The 18,104-nt window shown below is 40.8% G+C and overlaps 3 protein-coding genes across 3 annotated transcripts in view; 1 reads left to right on the forward strand and 2 right to left on the reverse strand.

Moving 5' to 3' along the window:
• Window positions 1-8,883, reverse strand: part of LOC120568177 (ankyrin repeat domain-containing protein 13C-like) — an 11,008-nt gene extending 2,125 nt beyond the window's left edge. Inside the window, exons 1-11 of the mRNA XM_039815512.1 lie at window positions 8,055-8,883; window positions 7,873-7,914; window positions 6,882-6,986; window positions 4,704-4,789; window positions 4,434-4,479; window positions 4,169-4,235; window positions 3,880-4,024; window positions 3,432-3,563; window positions 2,429-2,590; window positions 2,242-2,321; window positions 1,974-2,072 (exon numbers count right to left, since the gene is read on the reverse strand). Coding sequence (XP_039671446.1) covers window positions 1,974-2,072; window positions 2,242-2,321; window positions 2,429-2,590; window positions 3,432-3,563; window positions 3,880-4,024; window positions 4,169-4,235; window positions 4,434-4,479; window positions 4,704-4,789; window positions 6,882-6,986; window positions 7,873-7,914; window positions 8,055-8,430 — 1,340 coding nt within the window. The 5' untranslated portion in view covers window positions 8,431-8,883. The remainder of the gene's footprint in view (window positions 1-1,973; window positions 2,073-2,241; window positions 2,322-2,428; window positions 2,591-3,431; window positions 3,564-3,879; window positions 4,025-4,168; window positions 4,236-4,433; window positions 4,480-4,703; window positions 4,790-6,881; window positions 6,987-7,872; window positions 7,915-8,054) is intronic.
• A 75-nt stretch (window positions 8,884-8,958) lies between these two features.
• On the forward strand, window positions 8,959-10,344 carry znf830 (zinc finger protein 830). Its single transcript, XM_039815514.1, has one exon. The coding sequence runs from the start codon at window positions 9,075-9,077 to the stop codon at window positions 10,101-10,103; it is 1,029 nt and encodes a 342-aa protein (XP_039671448.1). The 5' UTR covers window positions 8,959-9,074; the 3' UTR covers window positions 10,104-10,344.
• On the reverse strand, window positions 10,342-18,104 carry efcab14 (EF-hand calcium binding domain 14). The gene is made up of 9 exons (XM_039815513.1): window positions 17,378-18,104; window positions 16,409-16,557; window positions 16,112-16,257; window positions 15,770-15,868; window positions 15,549-15,656; window positions 14,012-14,164; window positions 13,365-13,464; window positions 13,144-13,275; window positions 10,342-11,826 (listed from the first exon to the last, which is right to left on the reverse strand). Exons 1-9 carry the CDS (start codon window positions 17,551-17,553, stop codon window positions 11,648-11,650), a joined length of 1,242 nt encoding a protein of 413 aa, XP_039671447.1. The 5' UTR covers window positions 17,554-18,104; the 3' UTR covers window positions 10,342-11,647.

Below are 18,104 nucleotides of genomic sequence, written 5' to 3' on the forward strand. Positions count from 1 at the left end.
CGCTTTTCCATTACATGGTACCTACTCGCCTCTACTCTACTCTATTCGCCTTTTTTGGTTTTCCATTACGAAAAAAAGTACCTGGTACCTGCTAACAGGTACTTTTTTTAGTACCTCCTCAGTCGAGGTTCCAAGCGAGCTGAGAAGGTGACGTGAAACCCTGCAGGCTACAGATTGGTCGGAAAGAATCGTCACTGATCACTGCATTGCTAGCGACAGACGGCATTTTTAAATAGTTTAGCCAGCGGTGTTTTTTTGCTGCCGGAGGCTCCACACAGAGCTTTCTCCGTAGCATACAAGTGGCCTGATGGTTATACTTGTGCGCTGGTGTGTGTGTCGAGTCGCCGTGTGTGTGTGTGTAGCTGGTGAGCGAGGGAGAAGTGAGAGAGTGCCGGCGAGTAGTGACTCTAGAGTCATATAGTGAGAGAAACAAAGTGTCTGTTCTTTCTGACCACGGTGGGAAATCTGGAGCAGGAAAAGTTAACTATCTCTTTGATATCATGTTGTTTACGGAGAAGGAGAACCAGGAAATGAGTCGGGGGGGGGGAAATGCAACGCTACCAAGCCACGCCCACGGCAGTCGCTATGACGACCAGCCACGCTGAGGCGGTACTAAAATCTGCAATGAAAAAGGGACGCACAGTGCGCCGAGTCAAGCAGGTACCATGTAATGGAAAAATGCCATAAGAGAAGTAAGTACAACATATTTTTAACATTACAAAGCACAAAATGGGAAGGAGAAAAAAAAAAAAATCATATTAAAAAAACATTAGCTGTTAAAAAAGGGTGGGGTTTTATTGCCAGCTCCTTTAAGGTTCATTCATTATGTCCCAGTAATATTTTACAGCACTGCCTGTAACCCATTACAGGCAAACACAAAACCACGTCCTGTTTGAACCCCTCCTCCTCAGCGACTACGGCTGGGTACCGAACGTCGATACTTTTATGGTATCGAAAAAATACTCCAATCCTATGAGTATCGAAAAATTATTTATCTTTCGGTGCCAAATTTCGGTTCCAAAAGCGTCTCAGCGCAAGCTTATCACACACACACAGGTGCGGACGGAGTAAACGGACTGCAGTTTTGTTGAAGTCACAGAGAGTCACGGTTGGTTTCAAGTGTGGTTACAGTTTTTTAAAACTTCACACAGACACCGTTTGCTGCGATGTGATATTAATGGCGAGCCGAAAGCGGTCGCTGTGCTGTTGACGTTACACTTCCTCTTACTAGACAAGCAGGCACAACGGTGGTTTCTCTGCCCTGATGACCGACTGACAGGCTGAGCTTGTAAGGCAAGGCACTTTTATTAATGTTATTCTGAGTAAGCAGTTTTACCAGAATTTTTTTAATTTTGATAACTGTTTTGATTCACAATTAAGGTGGAAAATAAAAGCTTTGTGTTTAATGTATTTTTGTTGATGTTGAAATGGATTTTAAAACATGGTATCGAAAAAAGTATCGTTAGGAACCGGCATCGAAACTGAGGTATCGAAATTGGCACCGGATCGAAAGATTTTGAACGATACCCAGCCCTATCATCGACTCGGTGCAACGTGTTTATCCTTTGAAATTCCTATTTTCTCAGATCTTATTTGTTTTCTACGAACCTCTTCCTTACATGATCATGAACCAACATGATGTTTATTTAAAGCTATAGTGTTCTGTCTCCCCCATGAGCAATTCTAAGGACAACAAATCTTGCACAGCCAACACGGTTGGCTTAGATGAGTTAAAAAATGATCCAACACACTGACATTTTGTTGTCACATGGTGGAGCAGTTGATTCTGAATTCATCTCATCAGTGGGTCCTCTGCACAATTAGTGTCTACCTGGCCCAATTATCTGATCAGAATTATTTCATGTCTACTTTACCCTTTTCTAAACTCCCAAGAGTATCCAAGTGTATTCACCCAGGTTCAATCTGTGCGGAGAGCTTTGCAAAAAGATCTGAGGAGGAAGGGATGTACTTACGACTCGATGCCTAGAGGGAAATCCTGGCTCATGGCTACAGTAGCTTTGAAGTTCTTCTTGCTTTCCTTACACACAAGCTCTCTCCCAAGATGAGGTGGCCTGAAGGTGGGAAGAGACGCAGACAAAACAGAAAGACAGTGCTTTTTATTCTTGGTGGTTGACTTGGATGCAACACTCAGCCTCTATACGGAATTTCTTGTAACTGCCCCGATTACATTTCTAATTGTGGCACAGAATGATGAAATCATAGAAAATACGAGATACTTACTTCCCTTGCTCTGCAGTGATGTACTCTTCCCAGGAAATCGTGTTGGGTGCGGGAGCTGTGAGGGACTGCCGTCTCACAGGCTGGGGACAACAAAGTAATCAGTCAGTGCTACTGGTTCACAGTCACCAGGGTACCATTACCATTTACAATTCAATGAAGCCTGAACAGGGATTTGTTTCTCTCTTACCTCAAAATTTTGTTCACTGATGCTGCCTCCTTTACTCAAGCTCTCCATGATTGCTTTGTTCCTCAAGATGTCCTCCTCACTTAGGTGTTCTCGCCGTTTACGTGACTCGAGCACCAGACCGTTCACGGAGTAGAAGTCAGCCAGGAAGTTTCCAACCCTCTCCTGCACAGAAAACAAGCGTATTTTTGTTGGGGTTTCATCGTGAGTTACCCTTTGAATTACGCAACACTACTGCTGATTTCTTCAAATGTGCCAAGGTGCAGCCTGAGGGTAGGACTGTCCTAACTTTTCAGGACACAAAAGCTTTAAATTAAATGGCAAACATAGCAATTAGGTACACACAGGTCTTTCAGATGCATAGTGCAACAAAACATTTCAAACATCACATAGACATGGACAGTGCTGCGAAGGCCGCTTGGAGAAGTGCGATGCTTATTTTATTTGGGAACAAAACAACCTTATGACAAAACATAATTTTAATTTTCCCCTTCTATCCTTTCTCTAATCTTTGAATGTGAAAACTGGATACTTTTACCTCTTCATTCAAAAAATGATTCAAATTAATCAATCAGAGGGGGGAAAAAAAACACTCTTAGACTACTCACATCTCATTGTCACATGGGACATGATTAGGGTTATCAAGTAGACAATGATCCGTTTGAAGGATAAAACCACAAATCTAAACGACCAGACCTCTTTCCCATTATTTGTTTGGGCGATAGATTAGCAGAGGTTAACTAGTTAATGCCTGTGAACTTAGGCTTGCTGACTGAAAACACACCTTTACCCTGCTTACATGTATTGTTTTGATATTTAACCCCTATTTAATGTGCCTTCATTTTTATATATTTCAACTATGCCTCATTTGATATTTTTGCAAATCACTTTGTAAACTCTGTTTAAAAAAAAGCTCATGTAAATCTTCTTTCCCCCACATTTGTCTTTTTAGGTTGTTGAATGTGTCAAGTAATGTTTTAGTAAGGGTTTGTCCTATAAAGCTTACCGTTTTATCCTCTCTGAACAGCCAGCCAATCTGACTGCGAGAGAAACTGATCGACTTGGTGGACAGAGTTGCAGAGTAGACATCACTGCTCATCAGAATATCCACCTCTTCTTCAGTCTCCATCTCAGACTCCTTGGGGGCAAGACAATGATAGTGAGGCGTTGTGTAAATAGATAACCAGCAGCAGGCAAAGCTACGGTTTGAAAGTTAATAAAAAAAAAAGTGTCAAAGATGTGTTGGAGGTCATTAGTCAACAGTGTTGCTATTATATCGTTTGTCCACCAGAGAGCGCTGACTATTTTTCAGCTTTCATCTGTCCTGTACAGTACATATCTTGGTCACAATTAAATGGGGGCAAGACAATGATAGTGAGGCACTGCTATTCATATTAAAGAGATGATGACACTATGTGAAACAAGAGGTCTGGTCGTACCACTCACTCACTCACCTCGTGGTGTATTCTTTGGTACACTTTTGCTTCATTGTCTAGAACCACAAAGGACTGGGAGGGTGCGGCCTCGCCGTTGAAAATGAAGCTAAGATCTCCGCGCTGACACTTCATATCAGTGAAGTCTATGAGGGTGGTGTCAAGTCTAAATCAAGAGAGAGGAGAGAGAGTGTGTGAAGATTGTTTCGTCCTACTTTTTAGATCTAAAAGAAGTCCTCGACCTGGATATCGACCATTTGCTGCTTTAAACGCACAGTGAATTAGATTCTTTCATAAAGGACAGTTTTACCTGATGTTAAGTCCCTGCTTGTAGATTTTACAAGCATCAGATGGCAGCATCCGGGACAGCAAAGGCACTAAAATACAGAAGGGAGTGGATAACAAGTATTTTATACTCTTTATATTTTTAGGTGTTGCATTGACAATAGAAGAAAAACACTCACTTATCTTTATTAAAATCCTTAAGGCAACAGTTGACCCATCCAGCAATGTTGAAGAACTTAGCAAAGGAATAGGGTAAACAACTTTTTTTGTGTGTGAATTATGAAACTCACCCCAGCTCTGAAAGTCCCAATGCAGCTCCAGATAAAAGTCACCAAGCTACAGAAAAGACACAAACACATCTAACTGAAGGATTAAGCTGATGTATTATGACCTAATGGGTCAGCAATTAATGTGCATACTCAAGTACAGGCAAAAGTTATTTATGCAAATCGAAGCCTGCAGAGATTTTGAAAAATACAATGGAGGGAATTCAGTGATGCAAAATGAAAGCAGTTGCAAAATGGAGTTTGGTGTGGAAGTGACGGCATTTTGATCCTCACCTCCCTGAGAGCTTTCAGTAATTTTGGCCTTTTATCCTCCACGCTCTCCCTGGATTGCTGCTTTAACTTCCGCAGTATTGCTGTGACTGAGGAAACAAGGATGAGAAAGGAAAAAAAGCTCAAGTTACAAGTTGATGCCTTGTACATTTACGGTCTTCACATTACCTTTGAATATAGCTAAACGAGGTACTACAGCCCGCTTGAAATATTGATATTGTTGGCTGATCTCTCTTATCACAGATATGTTGGTATCACATTTCAAATCTCTAGTAAAGTGCTTAGTGAGATTTTAATATGGTGCTACTGTTACGCCATAAACACATGAGGAAGCATCACTACTCTTCTACAGCTAAGTAATATTTTTCAGTAGCAGTGATTAGATGAGCTGATACAACTCACTGTCTCGTCAAGTGCAGGTCTTTCTCTTACAAACTGACCAGCAACCACTCAATAATACCCGATGGGCCACATGACATTAACATATCTCTGATGTATCCTGGTTATCTTGACCGGGGGAATGGACGTGACTGAGGAGAGAAGAGAAGTGCTGATGAGGCACTCGCTGCACAAGGACAACCAGTGAACGAGCTGCTGACGCAATGTGCACGTGTAAAAGCGAAAGGTAATGACTGATGACAGGAGCGCAGTGTTTCGTGAAAAGCTGTTACCCACACATTTGATATCAAACACACATTATTCTCTATTTGCCCTTCTCACTAAATGATAGCCAGCTGTGTGCTGCATGTTATTTAACCAAAGATCTAAGTCTAAATACCCGACGCTATGCCTCTCTTTGCATGTCCTTGCTAATGTGTGTGAATATACCCAGCCCCCTCTCTGCCTCCCCTTCACCCTTGTGAGTGGTGCGACCTTCTCAAAACCAAACTCCTGGTCCCAGTCCCAAGCCAGCCTGCCACAGCAGGCAGGGAGAGTCGTGACGCATACTAACAAGGTTGAGGGTCATTTCTCAAACTGCTGGGCCTCACAGCCCCCATCACAGGCTGTATAAGAGGAAGCTGATAATTCACAGTTAGGTTATCTATACAGGCAAGCAGCCCTAACAGAAGATTCTCAGCTTAGCTTTGGTACAAAAACAGAGATTAATGATTTAGTATGCAGTCCTTTTACAAGACACTTAGCCAGCCTTTTATCTTTTCTATTATCTTTAGTTAAGTACACAAAATTAACATCAGAACTTAAAAAAAAGGAAAGAGCAGTGAGTGCATCCCAAAGGCATTAGCTGGTGCCTTTCACATGTCATTTGACTCTTTTTCACTGACTATCAGATCTAAAAGCAGCAGCATCATTAAGCAGCGGAGTGACCAGGCCGTAAGCTCAGGGCTTCCTAACACTAAGCCATCATTCAGGCTGTGTTCCAGCCCATCTGGATGAGGAGTGCTCAGAGGAAATCCCCCCCACCTTTATTTTTTTTTTTTGCTGGACCAACAGGATAGCAGTATTTATACAATTAAATGACTCATAAAAAAGTTCTTTCAAATGCCCACACCTATGCCATGACTGATTAGAATTTGTTAATGATGTACATGTTATTGACCATAATATGGAAGTATTGTTTAGGGTTTATCAGTTAAAAATGTAAAACTAAAAAGGTTGTCATTCTTCTTGAGATGTTGCAACTTGACTTGACTTGATTTCAACTGTGTGCAAATTAACAGATTTTATCCCCCATATATTTGCAGAAACTGTGTACTACAGACATATCTCAGAAGACTCTAAACTGTACAAACTGCCAGGAAATGTTTCAGCAAAGCACAGACTCTATTTTACATTGACATTTTGTGTTGTATCTCATTAACTATGAAAAAGAATACAATCCTAATTTCCTTCTTCATTAGGAAAATATATTCCATCATTCAGTTGGCAACACAATAAACCAAATATGATTCTTCCTGAACACACCACAACCACCAAGCTGACATTTACCAATACTGCTACAATATTAGCATTCATACAGAAAGCCGTTCCAGATGTCAGATTGACTGAATTAGGACTAAAGCGGACACCATGAAGCCCTCATAACTCTATTGACCCGTCAGACAGGCAGCATGGAACAGTGATGTGATTGTAGGTATGGCAATAAGATTAGCAAAAACACATCTGCCTATGAAAACCTCAGGACAGCAGACGGCTATTCAGAGCAGTGTTGACATAACCTACTCATTTGCCTGTCGCCGTAGCTGATGGCTTCTGCTAGAGGGCTCCATCCCTGTGCATTCTTTATCTTTACAGGAGCGTTATGGGCCAGAAGTAGGAGGGCACATTCTGAAAGGAAAACAAAATTATCAGAGACAAATGGGAACATATCTACATTATTGTCAATTCTGTGTATTGTCACTTTTTATTCTCTACATTGTTTTGAGCAGCCATGCCGAATACAAAAGGTAAACGTTAAGATTGTATTAGTAACTTTCTAAGAGAGTCTAGATAAAAGATGTCAAGGTTTAAACAGACTACTGATCTTTATGTAATGACAAACTTAGGAATCATTATGCACATTTTTCAGTATATTCAGATTATTCAGGTCAGCATCAACAGTAGTACCAGCAACTACTACTTCTGTACCATAAATGAGGTCCTTTCTCTGTTCCACTTCTATTTCTCCCCCTTTTCTTGCTTAGAATTTTGCTTTGTGGAGTTTTTCAGTATCCAAATTGTATGTTAAGAATAGAAGGGGTCTTAAATTGCACGGAATGGAAAGCCCTAATTTGCAATTTTGGGCTATATGAACTATAAGTATTCTGCACTGCAAAAAAAGTATCCATGTCCTTATAAATTGGCTGCATTGCATGTAATCAGTAATCTATGTGTATTTATATATATATACACTATGTTTTACTAACACTGTATGCTATACCAACACTGCAGAGGTCAGGTAAGACATGATGAGTGCAGCAGGAGTATGGAGGCTACTCCAAAAAAGGAATCAGAACTGTGCTTTCAAAAAAAAGAGCCTTTAATGAGGATGCCAAATGCTCTTTCAATAAAGCCACATTATGATGAAAGGCCATGGAGCACAGCAGATTTAGTATAATTTTCTGGGCTCAACCTGAGACTAGTAGATTACCATCCGAGAAGCTTTTTTGCTCATTTTGGTTAATCCCGTGTATGACTACAAGCTGACAAAACCATTTTTTGTAATCATTTTTACCTTTGTGGCCCATCATCACAGCCAGATGAAGAGGTGTGTTCCCTGAAAAAGAAGCACTTCAGATGATTTTCCGAGCTTGTGTAAATATTATCAATAAATCCACAAGATCAGAGGTGCCGGTTATATAATGCATTTGAGCAAATTACTTTAAAAGATAAATCGGGTAATAACAGAAAACGTACCATGCACATCTTTCTGAGAGATGCTATGGGTCCTGATGAGAGAGGAGAGCCGACGCACATCTCCCTTGAACACGCACTCATGAACGGGGAACTCCAAGTCCTCACTTGTCAGGATTATTGGGTTCTTGTTGTTATCACTGACAATGGTGCCAATTGATGATGCATTGCCGTTAATGTTGTTTGCATTGAGCTGCTGTTGCTGCTGCAGTTCCGAGGTTTTGACTGATTTTTGAAAAGCCTTGTTCGATTTGAAATTGTTACTGGTACCGTTAGGGATAGTCCCATTTGACGTCTCATCGTACGTGTCCATTATCTCCTCATTTTTGTTTGGTTTGTTGTGGTCCTTTCGCATGGTGCGTATCTTCTCACCTGTCATGATGACTACCGTACGTTAACAGGCTAACGATGTAATGTTACCGTAATACACTCTGGTGAAGATGTGGCATAAATCTAGTCAAATATGATTTCAAACGAGCTTCTTAGCAATTTAAGCTAATAGCGATGCTTTCTAGTAGCTAGCTCTGTTATTCAAATAACGTTACACCTGCTGCTCCACAGCCAGCATTAGCGTTAGCTATCGTTACCAGTAAAAGGTTCGCTAGCTGGCCCACAACAAAAAATGAATACGGTGGGTGCGGCGATCAAAACAGAAAATGATGCTAAACATAACACACGCGCACTCAATTAACATACAGCTAAGAATTAAAACGAATAACAAACGACTACATAGTTGTCTCTACCGCTCCTCATATATACGTTTTGAAATGGTATAGATTCAGTTTGCTTTGCGGCAAAATTCAGGCGGACTAGATGGTATGGTCAAAGATCCTCTATACTAGACTGTAGCCAACAGAGCAACACATCTGTTAGCTTGGCTGCGTGCGGTACATCTCGCGAGATTATTCTACGACGCACAGCGTGCACGCGAGTTCATGCAGTTTATGTCATCTTCATGAGACGCATTTTAACTTCATCGCAGACAAGTAGCTAGCTGGCTAACAAGCTGCGTTGTTTACAAGAATGGCATCCTTAAAGAAGGGGAAGAAAGTTGTAAATCAGGAGGAACTACGACGCTTAATGAGGGAAAAACAAAGGCAAACCACAGACAAGAAGCGCGTCGAGTCTCCTTTTGCTAAATACAACAGTCTCGGGCACCTCAGTTGTGTCCTGTGCAATGTGCAGGTGAAGTCTGAACTACTGTGGCCGGCGCATGTTCTTGGAAAACAGCACAAAGAAAAAGTTGCTGAGCTGAAGGGAGGAAAGAGTCAACCAGTGACACCACAGTTTCAACCAGTAAAGAGGAAAGCACCGGACAACGAGGACGTCAACGGGAAAAAGGCGAAACCTTCGTCGGATGCAGGCCAGTCTGCGTCGTCAGGGCTGCCAGGAGATTTCTTTGAGAAACCCAGCGAAAAGGGAGCCTCCTCTACTCAAAAATCTGCAGGTCTGAGTCTGTTGGCCGAAGGTTATGACGAGGACGATGATGAAGAAGATGCTAAAGAGGCAGGAACCACAAATCCCCCTCCGCAAGAGGCTGAAGCTGCAGGACTACCCGCTGATTTCTTTGACAGCTCCATCCCATCAACTCCTGCCATCTCCCATTCAGGATCCATCCTCAAAGCAGATGTGCAAGAGAAAAGCACAGAAACGAAAGAAAACACAGCCGAGGCACTCCCAGAGGGCTTCTTCGACGATCCTGTGAGAGATGCTAAAGTGCGCAACGTCGACGCACCCAAAGATCACATGGACAAGGAGTGGGACGAGTTTCAAAAGGAGATACGACAGGTAAACACTAAATCAGAGGCCATCGTGGCGGAGGACGACGAGGAGGGCCGCTTTGAACGACAGATTGAGGAAATCGACGAACAAATTGAGTGTTACAAGAGGGTTGAAGTACTGAGAGACAAGCGGGATGTGGCAAAGAGCAAGCCTCTGCCCATTATGGAGGAACGTATGGAGGTAGACGCCAGCGATGAGGAAGAAGAGAATGAAGAGGAGCTGCTGGGGCTTTTGTCCCGGGACTGGAGGGCTAAAGGGGCACTGGCCTAAGTCTCTCTAGACCTCATACAACTGGGAGGAAAAAAAGGCCATGTGTGTTTCTTTTTGTACAAGTCTGTCAGCAATCCAACACTTGTAAATATGTTTGTTAAAAGCTCTTCACCACCTTTTTTTGGTATATTTCAGACTGGATTAAATGTGATGCAGTGATACGCAGAGTACTTGTAAAACATTGTTTAGGCAGTGTTTCTCAGTTCATGACTTAAAGCAACCAGATGGACAACAAATCAAACATTTTAACTTTGTGTTTATTCATTGGTGCTCACACAAAAACATTCATAAAATCTCCATGTACAGCAGCAGCATGGACCCAAAATCTTTCATGATGGCCAAAGCGGTTACATTGTCCTCCAAAAACAACTAGTCGACTATGTTAAGTTCATAAATAATTTGTTCATGTTACATTATAAGCAACATGCAAAGCACAACATAATTATTTAAGAAATGTTCAATGTTGAGATTAAGACCATAAAAGCAAATTTAACCAAACCCAACCCCCTTCACAAGATAATTTGTGAGAATGCATTTAAACCATTTTTACAGAGTATAACAATGTTTGAGTATGACAAATTTTGCTATGTAAATACACCATTATTAGTCCCATTCAAAATGGAATAAAATGAATCAAGTAAAGAGTGATGGTCAGTGCTTCTTATACTACCTGTTACACATTGTGAGCTAGGTGTGCCTTCTGTCTACTTCAATTTTAAACAAGCAATATCTGTCATTTTGTTATTGCTACATATGCCTCATGAGTTACCACTTCAAAACTATTTGTAAATGATTCAAAGTGTTCATAGCCCTTCAAAACTTGTAGAACTGAAAGCTGCAAAAATGTACAGATTGACTAAACACGTCAATCAAAATGTAGCAACTAAGTGAAAATAAAGGAAAAAAAACAGAGCAGAAAGGAATCTGAAACCTTGTTGAGCTTAGAGATCACTTCTCACTCGTATGCTCAATTGTGTGTTTCAGTTAGTTAGGAATCGGTCTCAAAACAAAACAGAAGACTCACAAAAACAGTTTCTAGTAGTAATTTGTAAACATTCCTAAAATTCTATCTCAGGCTCTATAAATAAGGTTCAGGGGAGTTTCATCAGGTGTTTTTGTTGATGGGCGAGGAAGTACACTGACAAATACAGCCTACAGAGAAGCTAAATAGACAGACTAACCAAAAAACAGGTGCTTGAAAACAGCAAGTCAGAATTAAAGATGGAAAATGGGATTCAAAATAACACTTTTTTCACCGTTTATTTCATATAAATCATGGAAGTTGCTAAAATAAGAGCCGATTATTCCGCATACAGGTACTCCTATAGATTAAGTTTAAAATGTAAGCGTATGTTTTGTGGACGAGGAAGTGTTGGAATAGACCGGGGAGAGGGAGTAAGTATGGGGCATGCCAGCGCCACTGTTCCACAATCGGTATGATAAATATTCAGTTCACAAAAGTGCAGCAATTACAGAAAAGGGTCCAGAACTTCGAACCCCCAGACCCTGCTGGGTATTCAACACTGCTGTCAGTGATAATGTGCTCACAAACCTACAGCAGCTCTCAGCTCCATCAGGGAGTACCTCTGGTCTCCATCATTGTCAAAACACTCCATGGTACGAACATTGGGAATCGATGTTCCAAATTCTTTCCTCATGCCGCGGTAGGTCAACCCGAGTAAATTACGTCCAATGCCTGCTTGCTGAAAGATGTCTTCCAAGTCTGTGAAAAGAACAGTTTTATTCAGAAACATGCACACAACTGTTTGTCTATGATACCCTACCAATCATAAGGCTTAGGAGCAACACGCAAGCTGTTTGGCTGATTTAAGGAGGACCCCTAAACCTCCCACCAAATATGTGCACATAAGTCTTCCATATACCTAGGGAAACCACTGGTGAGGGCAATGCAAGGGGGTAAGCCTCTCTCCACATCACGTGGCGCCATTTTGATGCTAACAAGCACTCACCCGCCGTTAGCATTCCATTGACTGCCATTCATTTTGACAGCGAATAACTTTACATCTGAAGCGTTTAAAGACTTTTTGTCCATTGTTTATTTCTAAAACACGACAATGTATAAAAGGCTCCATTACCTTGTATCTCATGTTATGGCTCCGTTTTTGTAAAAATAGGCTAACAATTGTGTCATAACCAAGCGACTTACTGTCGCATAGTAGAGGAATTACCGTATAGTGCAGGAGAAACTCGCAGGCAGTTTCGACTTACATTAGCTGTTTAAGTTTAATTACTAATGTTAACTAGCATTTTAGTTAGCAATAATTAGCCTGTGTCTATGTTATCTCCTTACTTACTTACTCCTTACGCTCTCCGTCTCTGCAAGATTGGGAATGATTGAGATTTCTCTTGGCACAGCTACCAGAAGACTTACAACTTTCAGACAGGTTGCTCACGTCCTCGAGCTCAGTTGGAGGCTGCGCAGTAACGCTCAGCCATCACCGGAAAAGTGCTTCTAATAAACTTCACTGGTCTCCGTCCAGAGCAACGGGATCTGTTGGTCCATTTCTTTTACTGCCTGTGGGGCAATGCCCTCTTGAAATGGCCCTTTGCAAAACTGAAGATATTCACAATACAATTTGTAGTCTTTCAACATTTTGTGAAATATACCTATTTGCTTTTTTGCTGAGAGATTGATACCACTCTCATGTCTGTGTTAAATATGCATAGGACTGGAAATCTGTCCAAAGGTACAAAAAAGAAATCCTCCAATCAGCAGCTCTAAAGCTCACTAAAGAACCCTTTTCTCATTTGTTTGTATGTACAAATCGCAAGTTAAAGTTTTACAGTGATTTGTGTGCCGAGTATTTCTTCACCTGGAGCAATAACTTCCTGAAGTCTTGTGGTCACCATGAGGTTGCCAGGCAACCAGTGGAGACTTTATAAACTACAGCCTAATATTTCCTGGGAGACATGAGAGTTGTTTTGATATCGGCAAGAAAGCTAATAAGTGTATTTCCCAAAATGTCAAACTATTCCTTTAATGAAAGCTGAACTATACAAGTAGAGAGGTAATGTGCACCTTTTAGAGAACTGACACCAGGCAGGAACACCCTCTTTGGGCAAGTTGTCTCAGCATTTCTCTTAGAGCGGTTTGGATTTAAGAAGCGTGGGCGTCTGCTAGTCTGAGGCTCTGTCAGTGGTGTGGATACCTCTGGGGAAAAAAAAAGACAAAAAATATATTAAAATGTCACACGGGGAAAAGAAAAACAATGTAATGAACTGCTTTATCCTACACCGTACCGTGCACATCCCCAGGTGTTGCTTTGGTTGTAGTAGCTTCGCTCACCGTCACAGTCGCTGGACTTTCACTAGTGATTGCTGCTGCGTTATTGTCCTTTGGCTGTAAAGCAGACGGAAGATGAAACGTAAAATGCATTTAGTTGTCTATTACTGTCTCGGCTAGAGTTGGCCTGATAGCATTTTTTGCTTCCCGATACAGATTCTTATACCTGAACTTGCGTATCAGCCGATACCGAGTACCGATCCGATACCAGTATTTCATATATTTTATCATGTTTTATCAACTGTATACTACTATCCCTGTATGGATGTGATATGACTTCTATCTTTGTTGTCTGTCTGGCTCAGGTTAAACTCTTTGTGAAACATGAACAAACACAAACAATGAATGCCACAGAGCTTTCTTTTATTATCCAGTTTGACAGTAAGTTATAACGGAAAAAGAACAAAAATAAACTACTTTTCTTTAGGGCTTTATTACGTGGTATCGGATCGGTGCATAAACTCCAGTATTTCCTGATACCGATACCAGCGTTTTAGACAGTATGGGAGCCGTATCGGAACATCTCTAGTCTCAGTCAGAGACTTCCAAACCAACTTGTACTTTAAAAATGCAGAAATCAAGTGTGAAGCTTCATATTACTCACGCTTTGCTTTGACCCGTTCTCTAATGACGCCACTCTCTGCTGAAGATCTGTAACCGTAGAGAGGAGGATGTGGATCTGCTCATCAGTCTGTGTAAGGTGCAGCTCCTCTGTCTTGTTAGCCTCACTCACTGCTTTTCTCAGGTCGGTTATGTCCTATGACAAAAAAATTACAAATTAAAAAGATTCACAAGCACAGTAAAGCAACCTGCAGTTTACTGTTAGATGAGATTTCTGCCACTTTCTAAGACTTGTCAGCATTTAGGCAATCCAAAGTTTCAAGAATATGGAGATCTCAGCCAGCTAGCAATTCATCACTGACCACATACATATTAAGGTCACTTTATAAAAAAATATATAAAAGTGTATGATTATTTGCTGATCCTCTTTGCCCATCCTATTTTGCTTATAAAAAAATAAAGTGGAGAAAACATTCTGCAGTTGTCTCAGATATTTGACCTAGTTTCACTCAGCAAACTGAAGCATCTAAGCTCCCAAAATAGATTGGCACTGGTTTCATGTATTATGAATGAAAAGCCAAAGCCATGGATCCAAGAAAGGACAGGACCTTCTTAACCCGACGACACTGTCAATGTAAGCCTGACAAGAACTGCCAAAACATGAATGTGTGCGTGAGTAAACAAATAAACAAATTAATCTGGCAGTGGCAAAGTTCACTGCAGCTTCTGGTTTGGATTCCTGCCGTAGTTAAGCAGATCAACCAACATTTCATCAACAGACTCATCTTGGCATATGTAAGTACATTTGCCTCAATTCTAAGTGAGACAAATGTGCAAAAGCAAAACCACAGCTAAGAACTGAGACGTAGAACATTAGATACTGGCACGCCAAGTTGTTCAACTAATTTGCTTAAGCACAATGCACTGTTTTTTTAGATTATTTTTGGGGGGCTTTTCCCTTTATATAGACAGTGACAGTGGATGGACATGAAAGGGGGAGAGAGATGGGGGATGACACGCGGCAAAGGGCAGCAGGTCAGATTCGAACCCGCGCCACTGCAGGACTCAGCCAACATGGGGCGCACGCTCTTACTGGGTGAGCACTGCTAACTTGTTTTATAAACACTACTCCCGTACATTCATGCATAAATAGCAAATGAAAAGGCAGCAATATTTGCAGCGAGCATAGAGATGTAAATAAACAAAGACAAGCTGTCACGCTAAATAAGTGAAATCTAACTTTGACATCGACTCATGAAAAATCCATGAGTTTGCTGATGTGAAATACTAGAGCTTGCAGCCCTATATACTATTTACAAAGGAACACAGCTTCTGGTTTCTCTGTGATGTTTGTCATCTGCCCAAAACACTGTATTGATGTTTCAGTAGTTTAATATGGATTTTGAAAAATCCTTCTGAAAGGTATGGTGTGTACTTAGAGCCGTGTAAAAGATGTTTAGGTTTTCTAGCCCTGCTATCCTATTTCATCTGAACATGTTACCATAACAAGAAAAAAACAAGAAAGTGTTACAAATGCCAAAACAAGAAAGTGTTACAAATGTCACTAGCTTGAGTTTTACCAATGTCTTCTTCAACTCATCATCTTTCTTCTGATTTTCCAGAGCAGCCTGCATAGTCTTCACGTCGTGCTGTACACTTGTTAGTGTACTGCCAATTGTAGCGACACTCTGGAAAAGAAAAATACTCTGCGAGGTCAGTCGTTATAATCAGTACAACAAAAAGAATATCAATAGATAGATTCTCAGTCAAATTTCATCCATGCATTTTACTTTGCCTTTACCTTTTGAAGCTCTTCAACTGTAGTGGGAAGGCTGATTAAGTCAGCAGCTGATTTTAAGTTGGTCTTTAAATGGTTTACCGCAGAGTCCAGCAAACTGATCTGCAGGAGTAAAATTACACAAACTCTTCAGTTACACCTCTGAGACAGAATTACTGATCTATTTAGCCACTCCCAGAGAAAACTAAAACTTGCACAGCATTATGTTTGGACAAAGGTAACTCAAGTATGACCAACGCTGCCAGTCTAGATATTCTCAAACACATAGTCATGAGCACTGGTTAGTGTGTGACAGTGTGAATGTTAAGGTGGCTTCAAAACCTCTGAGCAACGAAAACAACGGACCTTTCTGTTCATTTCTGTTAGGTTAGACCAGAGCTTGCTCAACCCCTTGTCCCCGTTTTCAAGATCATCAAGCTTTCTCTCCTTGTTTTTCAGGTCCTCACTAAGTTTTGGTATTTCACTTGATGAGACCTTCTGGCTGGATTCCACTGTTACAAAAACATCACAACAACATGAAAGCAGTGTTAAAGACAAATGAATGCATATGTAACTGGGATATAACAGGTTTAAGTGTTTAAAGGGCAGTGAGCTTTTTATGAACCATCACAAGGTAACTGTGTGTGTGACAGTGAGTCTTACTGCTGTGCAGCTTTTCTTTCAGTGAGTCTAGATCTTCTTTCAGAGCAATCTGCATCCATATGAGTCCAGCACAGGCCATAACGCAGGCAGCAAGTATGATAAACAGAAACAAGGGGTAGCACACATTGCAGCACTGCGAGTAGCTTCTTCTGCAAAGAGAAGATGATGATGTTAGACATTAGAACTGCACATTTGCTTTCATTATTAATGAAGGAGATATTTTCAGAAGACTGCATTCCGTGTCATGGGAATTACAAGGATTACTGTTAAATAGCGGTGCTTCGAATATGGATTATATCATACTTATGCTGAATGTAGTATTGATTGTTTCTAATTTGGCTAATATCAATCTTCAGGAAGAAAAAGCTTGACCACCTTCTTAGTATGCAAGATGGGTCATACTCACCTAAGCACAGAAGAAGAGCAGAAGTGGATTGATCTTGCCTTATTTACATTATATATATATATATATATATATATATATATATATATATATATATATATATATATATATATATATTTTTTAACATCTGCACAATGACTACAATATAGATGTGCTCCACGGCAGAGGAAAGTGGGACTCTTTCTGCCTCTTTGATTCGAAAATTAAGATATTTCATTGTAATTCTCCTGCACATTATAGTGAAAAATGATATAAATGGTTGCAATGTGTTGGCAACCTAATAATCTATCAAATTAAATCAGTAATAAAATAGTCTACGAGGTAAAAACAGGAAAGTAACCGTTGTTTAAATTCACATTAAAAAACTGAATACACATAGTTGATGTGAAGTGCCAAATGTTCACAAAACAATAATTTCAGCCTCCTTATTCCACTAACGTTAGTTTACTTTTGCTCTACATTTTCTTTGGAAATGTAAAGACAGTTTTATGCAGTAAATTAATGACTGAGTAAAAACACACTCATCATACCATATATTACACTTATTTATTAAACTGATCACTCACTTTCCAAAGCTAGCTCCGCTGCTCAGGTTGTTGAACTCGTCATCGTCCGAGCTGGAGTCGGACTCCGAATCCGGCGGCTCGGTTCGGAGAAGTCGGTGACCGGACCCCTTTTTGGTCTTCTTTCTTTTGCTGTCCCCGAGTCCGATCAAGGCATTCAGCTCCTTCCTCTTCTTCATCTTCTTCTGAGGGGTCAGCGAACCCGCCGAGCCCGATTTAAACCCGACTAAATCCAAAGTTTTGTCCAGTTTGATGGATGTTGTCGTTTATGTAGCAGCTAAGCTAGCTAACTATTCAATTGCTAGCTTTAATTTCAACCACGCAACGTTGCTAACGGATATAAACACATCGGGTTTTGCCTGTTGGTTTCCTTGTTGATTTACAACGAATACAAACAAATGTTCAACAGCTGATCGGCATTACTTCAATTTCCCAAAAAAGCTTCTCCAAAACAACTTCGACTAGCTGCCGGGTCACATAGCTACGTTAGCTGACTCGGCTAGCATCTGACACCTTGCTAACGGTAGCTAGCTAGCTAACAGGCTGGATATTGTTACTGTGCTAGCTAGCTATCACATCGTCTCAGCGAGTTTTCAAAATACGTGCCTCGACATCGCTCATTTTGGAAACACTACAAAATGTCTTTAAGTAGATAAATAAAACCTGTCTATCGTAAAATCTAAATATGCGGCACTGTATATTTCCAGCGATCTGTCTGTATTGTTTGGGC

The sequence above is a fragment of the Perca fluviatilis genome, chromosome 11, assembly GCF_010015445.1.
Source record: "Perca fluviatilis chromosome 11, GENO_Pfluv_1.0, whole genome shotgun sequence".
Classification (NCBI taxonomy): domain Eukaryota; kingdom Metazoa; phylum Chordata; class Actinopteri; order Perciformes; family Percidae; genus Perca; species Perca fluviatilis.